The sequence below is a fragment of the Cydia splendana genome, chromosome 5 (genome assembly GCF_910591565.1).
Source record: "Cydia splendana chromosome 5, ilCydSple1.2, whole genome shotgun sequence".
NCBI lineage: Eukaryota > Metazoa > Arthropoda > Insecta > Lepidoptera > Tortricidae > Cydia > Cydia splendana.
In genome coordinates, this window is record NC_085964.1 from 7,026,580 (window position 1) to 7,037,855 (window position 11,276).

General features: G+C 40.9%; 1 protein-coding gene across 1 annotated transcript in view; it reads left to right on the forward strand.

Annotated features, from left to right (window-relative positions):
- Positions 1 to 6,030, forward strand: part of LOC134790564 (mitoguardin) — a 98,547-nt gene extending 92,517 nt beyond the window's left edge. The window contains exons 7-11 of the mRNA XM_063761406.1: positions 577 to 745; positions 2,558 to 2,662; positions 2,921 to 3,049; positions 3,683 to 3,853; positions 5,323 to 6,030. Coding sequence (XP_063617476.1) covers positions 577 to 745; positions 2,558 to 2,662; positions 2,921 to 3,049; positions 3,683 to 3,853; positions 5,323 to 5,466 — 718 coding nt within the window. The 3' untranslated portion in view covers positions 5,467 to 6,030. The remainder of the gene's footprint in view (positions 1 to 576; positions 746 to 2,557; positions 2,663 to 2,920; positions 3,050 to 3,682; positions 3,854 to 5,322) is intronic.
- Positions 6,031 to 11,276: the final 5,246 nt, after the last annotated feature.

The window sequence follows — 11,276 nt, forward strand, 5'->3', positions numbered from 1 at the left end:
CGGCATCTATGTCCGACTGGAGTTTACTAGCATCGGTCGTATCCTGGATTGATTTAGCCAGTTTGACATCATCCGCAAACATCAGTACGGTAGAATGCTTAACAATTTCGGGCAGGTCATTAATTATGATTAAAAATAAGAGGGGACCAAGGCTGCTACCCTGACCTATACCTGACGTTACTGGATACGCCGTAGAATGGGCTTTATTGTAAATTACATATTGCGTACGGCCAGAAAAATAGTCAGCAAAAAATTCTAACAACATTCTCGAGAAACCTGCTTGCGCCATTTTTCGCAATAGATTATCACAGTTTATCCGGTCAAATGCCTTTTGAAAGTCCAGGTAAACCACATCAGTTTGCTTTCTTTCCTCTATATTGTGAGCTATCAATGTTGTTGACAGCATGTGTTTCCCCCTGCAGTTCAGGCACTCGTTGAAATGTGACGTACCTATAATGAAAAGTTGATATAGAAAGTATAGAAACCTCGCACCATAAAACGGAGAACTCCCGTGCTGACACCTACAGTTCACGCACGCTCGTTATATATAGGTATAACGTTTATTGTTATTGACAGAACGCTGCGCACGGACGTGGTGCAATGTGCCTCAGACTCTGAGTTCCTGTGCAAGCTGCACGCGCTGCGGCTGGCGCTGGCGGCCGTGTTCCGCGCGCCCGCCAACTGGGCGTGGTTCGTGGACGCCGGCCGCCAGGTGCTCACCGACCTGCTGCTCTACGCCGACAAGGTAACACCGTCTGGCTAACCTACACATTAATACGGCAATTACACTACTTCGTTCATCTAATACGGTGCAAACCTAAGATCCACCTATATAGGCACTATAAAACTATAGAACAATCAGCTGATTAGAGTCTAGTAAACTAGTAGTAGCAAATGAGTCAATCTGTTGTTACTGAAACAGCCGGTATACCTAGTTAGACTAATAGCTCATTTAAGGCCCATTTACATGGTGCGAGTTTCTCGCCTCGACGGCACGATTATCGTAGCACGAGAAAAAATATAGTATCATGTAAACTAAAGATACGATATCGTACTAGAAGGAGCGATAATCACCTCGCCTTTGCTGATTGGATGTCTCCGTGTAAACAAAATTTTAATGCGAGATTCGTATTTCGAGATTTTGAATGACCTACATTACATACATGTATTCACCCCTCAGAGTATAGTCAGATATCAGATATCACAGAAACACCGTGTAGGTATACTTATATGTTGTCGTTTCCCGGCAACTTATTTTTTCTTAAAAGCAACGCTACATTATTTCAGCCAAGAGCCAATATTAAAATATACGTAAATGCAACTTAAAAAATATTTTAATTTTAAAAATAATGTTAGAAACAAGAAATATTTATTAAGAATATTGACAGTATAGTGAAAAGATTAGTAACTAAACACGTAAGTATACAGGTAAAACTCGTATGAAAATCGGTTCGCACCGATTCGTGCGATACTCGCACGTACGTGAAAAAATGTCATACGAGAACCAGTTTAGACGAGTCGAGAAATCGTATGCAAATATCTCCCTAGAATGCAGCTTCCCGTGTAAACTATTTCGCCTGGCGATAATCTCCGTTCGAGTATCGCATGACATAATCGTAGGCGAGTTTTTATTTCTCGCATGAATGTAAACATTTTAATACGATAATCGCCTGACGATTATTGCATATGATAATGTCATACGATTTCTCGCCCCAAAACGTGCGAGAAACTCGCACCATGTAAATGGGGCTTTAGACGATGCGAGAACTTGCATGCGAGTTTCATTACATTGCGGGCTTTGATTGCTCGGTTGAATTGGACGTTACCAACAGTCCGCAATGTAACTAAAATTGCATGAGAGTTCGCGCGCCGTCTAAATCAGCCCTAAGGGTCGGTTGCATTATTGATATTTTGGCATGATTGCGTCTTTCAAAAACTTGACAGTTCTCTAAGGTATGAAAACACAGTTGCCGGTTCGTTATTGTGCATGGTGCAACCCGCCCTAAGCACAAGAACATTGGCTGTTACTGGGAATAGGCCTGGGTAACGTATCTATATTTTTGTTGTTGAGGCATTAGATATCAGTGTTGGCCGAAACGTTAATGCAATTAACCATTATTAGCCATTAACCATTATAAATTGAACCGTAAACTGTAACCGTCCGTTACGGTTTACGCTTTAGTTTATAATGGTTACATAACAAATAGGCTACATTCCTACTAGTCAAACCAGCTTCTTTTTTAGTTAGAACTGTCAAAACGATTTGCTAATATGGAATTTATATGAAAACGAATGTAGTGACGTCACGGTAAACTCACCTACTTTTTATATTTCAATCCGATTTTTTAAATACAAATTGTGTTTAAAAATAGCTAGATAGCAGCTATTTTTAAACATGTTTTTCTAATAATTATCTGGTGCTTTATTTCGCGCACGGTTTGAAATAATTTATTTTAAGTACAGGAAACATCCCTATTGCAATTGACGTTCGGCCAACACTGTTAGATATTATCAAATGAATAAGATTTGCCCCACCAAACTAGTTTTGATGTTACAGGAACCCAAAGAGTTTCTAGTTGCATATGAAGAAATGGTAACGTGGACATCAGACCCCGCGAACTGGGCCACAATTGAAAGCGAACTTTCCAGTAAAGGAGTTAAAGTAAGATTTTCTTCATTAATTCTACTTCCTAAGGTCCTAAGGATGGTATTCCATCTGTCCAATATATTGGTGCAATGTGTATTTGCGTCTCACATGAGAGAGCGAGACGCGATGCTCATTGGACAAAGAAATTGGACAGGTGGAATACCACCCTAAGGTAGACTACCCAATGTGTCGAGCTGTATAGCTCTGGAGATTTGTTGGCCCATGTATTACGAATCGCTATCGCCATTGTATTAAGCGTACAACGTTGTACAGGTGCTGTCCTTCTACGACGTGGTGCTGGACTACATCCTACTAGATGCCTTCGAGGACCTGGAGTCGCCGCCCTCGTCCGTGCTCGCCGTCGTGCGCAACCGGTGGCTTTCAGACGGGTTCAAAGAGAGCGTGAGTACCGATGTTATACTTAGGGCATACCTACTGAAAATTCCTGGACTGGCCACTTAGAAAAAATAAGTCGTCTCATACGAGGTATATCAGAATCCAGAAACTTTCAGTATGGCCCACGTACTGCTCTGTAACCTGCTGAAAATGAGTCCTACTATTGCTAGCGATAGTAGCGACAAAGAGAATTTGAAATAGAGGAATATTGTCAAAGTAAATTATGTAGTCAGTACATTTACTGCCATCTTTCGACATAAATTAGTAACACTTTTAGAACGCCATTTGACTTTGATCCTTATTTTTTCACTGATATGTGCGTAATTTGTTAAATGGCAATGAGTACCGCCATCTACTCGAGAGTAGACCAAAAGTATCGCGCCATCACTCGAAAAGATGACACCATACCTTTTGCCTATCGTCGAAAAAATAAGGATCAAAGTCAAATGGCGATCTAAAAGTGTTAATCATTTGTGTCGAACGATGGCAGTAAATGTACTGACTGACTATATTCCTAACCTATAACTTTGACAATATTCCTCTAGGCTAAATTCTCTTTGGTAGCGATGAAAGTGGCTAAATGACAGGAGATAGTGAACTAGTGTCCGCAAAGTATTTAATGTAGATTGTTTGTTTCAGGCGCTAACGACGGCAGTGTGGTCGGTGATCAAGGCGAAGCGACGCTACCTGCAGTACCCGGACGGGTTCATGGCGCACTTCTACTCCATCTCCGAGCACCTGCTGCCCGTGCTGGTGTGGGGCTTCCTCGGCCCGCACGAGCGGCTCAAGGAAGTGTGCCGCGCCTTCCAAGTAATTATACAGATTGCCTTGCGTAGGCTAGTGGCGTAACTATACCTAATACATAATACATTTATATAATGGAATGGAGGCCTGTGCTCACGGCCTTTCGGTCGAATTGGGTCCTGTGCCACTTTTCCCGCTTTGTTACCGTCTAGTTACGTAACTGGCATCAGCTAAAGTTGTAAATATCTTAAGTATAAACTTAGCAAGCAACACCTACGGATATTATTAAATAATAAAATAAATTCATTTATTCGCGACCAACTTGGATCAATAGTGTTAGTGACAGTTTTTATCTTAAGGCTAATGTTAGTATCTATAATATAATATACACAATTATTTACTTACTAGCTAATTAACTACTACAATAACTATTTCTAATAAATAAATAAGCAGATTTTCTCAATAAAACAGTTTAGTGAAAATCCCCCCACCTACTTATTCCTGCGCGCATGGATCATGCAGCAGTTATTTATATACAGGCCATCAACCCTGTCCGCAATCATGGTCAGGATGCTGTTGGAGCTGGCCCGTACTCTGCGCACCATGGATGTGGCTCGTTTGCGCATCGTGGTGTAGAAGCAGTCTACCCGCGCTTCCGCGAACATCCCTGACGCGCTACAGAATCTGGGCAACCTCATCAGCACCCTGTACGCGTTGTTATATTGAACGCGCAGAGCGTTGTACCGTTTATGCGTATAGTCTGCCCACAGGCTGCTCGTGTAGAAACTAGTACAGTAGGCTCTGAACAAACTGACTTTGACTTCTTTTGAGCAGTGAGCAAACCTGCGGGCTATCATATTCGCTCTGACGGACAACGCTCTGCGCTCACGCTCAATATCGGCATCATCTTTAAGGTCAGGGTTCACCAGATGTCCTAAATATTTAAATTATTGATTGGTTACATTTTTCTGGGGTATTATTTACTGCACGCAAGATCGTAGGGCTCCAAAAAGGTAGATATGGTAATTCATTCTAAGCTCAACCGTCGAGTGGCAAAAGGTCCCCCAGTGTTCGATTAAATTGGTATGAGAAAAAGGCTAATAGAGTGCAGGTCGGGGTAGGCAGAGTTATACCAAGAAAAGTCTGCAGTGATTTTGATAGCATACGCAGTGTTATTTATACGTCATAACTTCAAAGAATTTTGACGTTTAAAATAACACTTGCACTGCGTGTGCTATAAAATTGTTACAGACTTTTCTTGGTCTAACTCTAGCAAGCTTAGGCCCAGTTGCACCAACATTCAGCTTAACATCAAACAGCAGTGAAATATGAAATTTCTCATACAAATAAATTTAGCGAACGCTTTAACGGCGACAGACGGTTTGGTGCAACCGACCCTTAAGGTCGTCAAGTCTCCGGAGGGGGCTCGGCCTCGGCTCGGATAACAACAATGTACCTATTGGTCCAGGTATTCACTCTGATGATATGGTAGTTGTAAGATGTAATCTAAACATCTATATTATACCATGTTCCAGGCGGAGATCGTGGGTTTCATCGCGGACCTGTTCAGCTTCCAGCGCTCGCGCTACACGACGGTGGAGGAGCTGGCGGCCGACGCCATGCTGCACGCGCGCGCGCGCGCCGCCGCCATCACCGACAAGCTCGCCGACCGCGGCTAGGCGCCAAACTGGACCCTAAGTGGTTACAGGTAGAGGCTGTTTTTCCATGTCGTGTGTGAGAGGTATACGGCAAAGTGTAATGCCATCTTAAGCTCGAGAGTAATCGTCATGAAATATATCAGAGCGGCCAAGGTGTTACGAATAGGTATCTAAGCGAACCACTATTATCAAGATGTCTTAAGACTAATTCGTGCTTCGAATCGGACAGCTAATATTGGTGGCACCGTACATTATGCGTTAACACTAATTGTCAAAAATTTACATTTGGCAATAGGGGGTATTACTGCAATGTTCTGCCGCCAGAGTGCAGCATTAAGCTAGCTAGTAAACCATAGAGTAACTTATACATACTGTGCCTTAAACTGTTTTGACAAGTTTTCACAGACAATAAAATATGACATTGATGCATCATGGCGGTTTGTTAACAAGGGCCTACCGGGAAACGCGAAAAATCGAAATTTTGTTATCTGCCTCGCTCTTTATCGCTCGAATATATGCAAGAGTGATAGAGAGGTTAGATAACGAAATTTCTATTTTCTTCTTTCGCGGTAGACCCCCAGATTGTGATGGATAGTGGTAGTGGCGCCCCCTACGCAGAGTTGTGCGTAATATTCCCTGTGCAGTATCCACAACACATATAATAGCGCGATATGGCACTATTTACTTTAACTGTCAAACTAGGGCACGATTTTTTCTTAGGACCAGGTATTTTTCTATTACAATGAATAACTCGTTGCCATTGGCCAATTCTCTTTTTTATGTTTACCCTTTTCCAACACCAAACATAATGTAATAGCAAAAATTTGATAAACACATCTCTAGTGGAAAAGCAGCCTAACACGTTCCAAGTCCAATGATAACGTGAACTGACGCCACAGATATGTCAAAGCAAATAAGGTGCTCACAAATATCTGACGTTATTGTGATAGCTTTAGAGTACATATTCACATGTGTTTACAACTGTATTTAGTGCAGTTGCAGATATATTTTATGTCAACTGACTGCAGTGTGGCGCCTAGCTCTGTTAACATCATTTCACACACGGCTGCTTTAATTAAGGTTAAGGTGATATAAATCTCACGCAGTAATAATATTAACTCAGTAGTTTAGAGGGAAGTCTTTGAATGAATTAAGAACAATTATCTATTTAGGAGTATTATGACATTCCTAATGCAATAGGCATGCCAGTACGTTGTCTGCACTCAATATTATGTACCATTATGCATACTTACACTCTTGCCTAATATAAGCTTATCGAGCTAAGTTCCCTATTGTGTTCGAAAATATTACCAAATCTACAACTTATCAAATCTTATTATTGACTAACAATCACTTCAATATAAGATATGAGAGTCACGTTAGAGTTAGACCGAGCTAACTCTGCAGCGATCGATAAATACAACACCACAGAAAAAAAGTATGAAATTTTCTTGATACTTGTGATTTATTCTACCATTAACCGATTGTGAAAATCAAGTATCTACATTTAAATCACAATAATGCGGAACATATACGCGCTTGGCGCGATGGCGCTTTCTGGGAGTACTGGAGTAGCCTACATGTTTATAAAAGTTAAATAAAGTACATAACATACATAGATAGTCACTAACATAGGTTAAGGGTAATAATAAGCTACTTATATATTATGAAAATTTAATTTCTGAAATAAATAATTATTTTATTTTATTTAATACACTATACCTTTTAGATGTGGTCAATTTTCTGTGAATTTAAAACCTTGGTCTAAACTAATATAATATTTTCTAAATATGTATGGTGCAAGTATTAAGATGTCTCATTCCACTTACCTGTCATCATCGTGTCTTTGTGACAGATAAGAAACATTGCCATATATATAATTTTAAGTGGTTGTCAAATTATTGCGCTGCAGAGTTAGCTAACTCCAGTAATGTTTTGACATACATCTTGTAAACCTTAATGCAAGACGTTAATGTCTATAATTGATCGTGTCACTTGTTGTGTATTTATTTGTACCGTATTAGTACAATTTTAGATGTAAGTTAAAAGTGTGTAACTACTTTATTATGCTTTTCTGCTATCATGGTGATTTTTGGGTTAACATTTGTAATTTAAGCTCTAGAGTTACCAAGAAAAGTCTGCAGCGATATTGATAGCTCGCGCAGTTTGACGTTTAAAATAACACTTACAGTGCGTGGGCTATGGAAATCGCTGCAGACTTTTCTTGGTCTAACTCTACAATTCCTGAAGGTTCTTCATACAAGATTTAGACTACCACCAGGATTCTTATGTGTTAAAGGAGAAACAGGCTTTGCAGTAGGCATACGAGGGCTGATCCGAAAGTTGTTAGCTGGTCCGGCTCTACTCATGCGATTGCAATATGATTTATATATATCCCTCACAATGGTAAATCATATTGCAATCGCATGAGTAGAGCCGGAGCAGCTAACAACTTTCGGATCAGCCCTCCTATTCAACTATTTCAAATTAAAATAGCATGTTAAGCAATAGTAATTTATCAAGTACATAGGATTTCCGTAGCACATTAACACACTATTGCTCAACACTATCCTTTTCTTATCCAATGTCTTTTTAGACTTCTAGTACAGTCGCCATCAGATATATCGCAGCGGCCAAGGTGTTCAAAAATATTTGAACACGCACTCTAACGCCTTGACAATAGAGGCGTGTTCAGGGCTATAACCGCGAAAATCGAAGTTCGCAAATTGCGGATATTTTTCTCTGTCACTCTAATTACGCCTTCATTGGAGTAAAAGAGAAAGATCCCCGCAATTTGCGAATTTCGGTTTTCGCGGTAGCCGCTCAGATATTTGTGAGCGCCTCGGCCGCTCCGATATATCTGATGGTGACTGTACAATCAATAAATGTGTTGCTAGCTACTCATAGCAGAATCTATTGATGCTTTAGGTACATCAAATATGAACACTGAAAAATTATCAATTGCCTTCCTCGTTCATAGTAAACAGATGTTCAATTTATTAACTTGTACTGCCCAATAGAACAATTTATGTATTGTCTTGCATTCCATTTTGGCATATACGTAATGGGTTTTGGCATTTTTGTAGTTATTTAATTATTTGTAAAAATGTATAACGGGCGATTTATTTTCACATGGACACTTGTTGATTATCAATTTTACCAATAAAACTGTGCTTTGGTAGCTATTATAAAACTTATAAACGATAAGAAAAAAGTGCTAATGTATGAGAAGCGATCTAAACGCCAGCAACGAATACCTAAGTGAACAAATACAGCTATTAGTAGTATTCATAATGGAGACTACTGTGCGGCAGATGCTCAGGGGTCGGCAACCCGCCGCTCGCGAACTGCGAGCGATTTCCGCTCTTCAAGCCATCTACAAAATTAACACTTAAGAGTTAGACCACTGAAAATAACCTTTACAGCTCTTTGATTTTTCTAGAACTAGTGATTTCTACTCCGGTAGGTTATTCTCATAAGTATGCCGGGATCTGGCCTAGCCTTAAGTATCTGTACATACCGGAGATGACATGTTGTTAGTGCTCCGTACAAAAACTGTTTAATCTACTAATATCTTGTAAATTCATCTGACGGTATCTTCTTTGCAGAGCATTTTTTGCGCGCACGATATTACAACTGTACAGCGAGCTGCAGAATTGCATAGACACAGTATGAATGGAATTAATTTCATAAAGTGGCCATGCACTTTTGTAGCTGGGTGTACTTGATTATAAATACGATATGATGCGCTCTTCTGCAAGTTTGATAAATATAATTGAGGAGTGTCTTTTCAAAAGGACTTATTTTTGTATTAAAATAAGGCCTTTTGAAAATACTCTCTTCAATTAGAATTTTGCCATAACATTCGTCGCTGGTCATCCAGCTCCCTTCACATTTATTGTCTTAAGAGCGCTATTACATTTCGGCGTTGAGCAAGTTTAGGTATTTTACGCGCTGCGGCAGGCCGTGCGAGCTCAGTACGCCGATCCCTTCTACCACACTCGCACTACAATGATGGATTAAACATTCTTGATCCTTCGCGAAGCATATTGAAATCAACCATAACAACACTAACTGTACTTAACTTTTAAAGTTCTAAAACTGTTATTTGGTAAGTACGAAAATACTAAATGCAGTGCAAATGTACATAGGGGCTGTTCATAAATTACGTCATCTATTTTTGACGATTTTTGACCCCCCCCACCCCTCAAATCATCCAAAAATCAAGCTTCGGATGAATCTGTTTCCTCCTACGTCATGTTACCATCATCCGATGTCCAGACCCCCCCCCCACTCCTCCCATTTGAAACGACGTAATTTATGAATAGCCCCATACTTGTACTTATGAAGGTATATTACTCGAAAGAAATTATAGGTACCTACTCGCTTATTTACATGTTTCGTCATTGCATTTGGTACCTATAGGTTGTAAAGTTTGTATCAACGAGGGTTTAAAAACGAACTGGTACTGAGGATCTGATGATGATTAAGGTGGTCACGGATACCAATCAACCATGTAGTAACATGATTAGGCTCGTTTGATTCGTCTCAACAAGATCTTTGACACTGAAGATACACAGGGTCTGATGATGGAGCTGGAAGGTGGCCACGGGTACCAGTCTATCATGTAACTAAACAACTTCGTGTTTGGGCTCGTTTGATTCGTCTCAACAAGATCTTTGACACAAGACAGTACTCAGGGTCTGATGATGGAGCTGGAAGGTACCATTACCAATCAACCATGCAACTAAACCACATCGTGTTTAGGATCGTTTGATTCGTCTCAACAAGATCTTTGACACTAGGTGATACTCAGAGTCTGATGATGGAGCTGGAAGGTGGTCACCGGTACCAATCAACCATGCAACTAAACCACTTCGTGTTTAGGCTCGTTTTATTCGTTTCAACAAGATCTTTGACACAAGATAGTACTCAGGGTCTGATGTTGGAGCCGGAAGGTGGTCACCGGTACCAATCAACCATGCAACTAAACCATTTCGTGTTTAGGCACGTTTTATTCATCTCAACAAGATCTTTGACACAAGGTAGTACTCAGGGTCTGATGATGGAGCGCGAAGGTGGCGACGGGTACCTGTCTATCATCATCAGCTCCATCATCAGACCCTGAGTAGTATCTTGTGTCAAACATCTTATTGCGACGAATCAAATGAGCCCAAACACGAAGTGGTTCAGTTACATGGTAGACTGGTACCCGTGGCCACAGTCCAGCTCCATCATCAGACCCTGAGTACTAACTTGTGTCAAAGATCTTGTTGCGACGAATCGAACGAAGCCAAACACGAAGTGGTTTAGTTGCATGGTTGATTGGTACCGGTGACCACCTTCCGGATCCATCATCAGACCCTCAGTACTACCTTGTGTCAAAGATCTTGTTGCGACAAATCAAACGAGCCCAAACACGAAGTGGTTCAGTTACATGGTAGACTGGTACCCGTGGCCACAGTCCAGCTCCATCATCAGACCCTGAGTACTAACTTGTGTCAAAGATCTTGTTGCGACAAATCAAACGAGCCCAAACACGAAGTGGTTCAGTTACATGGTAGACTGGTACCCGTGGCCACCTTCCAGCTCCATCATCAGATCCTGAGTACTATCTTGTGTCCAAGGTCTTGTTGAGACGAATCAAACGAGCCTAAACACGAAGTGGTTTAGTTGCATGGTTGATTGGTACCGGTGACCACCTTCCGGCTCCAACATCAGACCCTGAGTACTATCTTGTGTCAAAGATCTTATAGAAACGAATAAAACGAGCCTAAACACGAAGTGGTTTAGTGGCATGGTTGATTGGTACCGGTGACCACCTGCCGGCT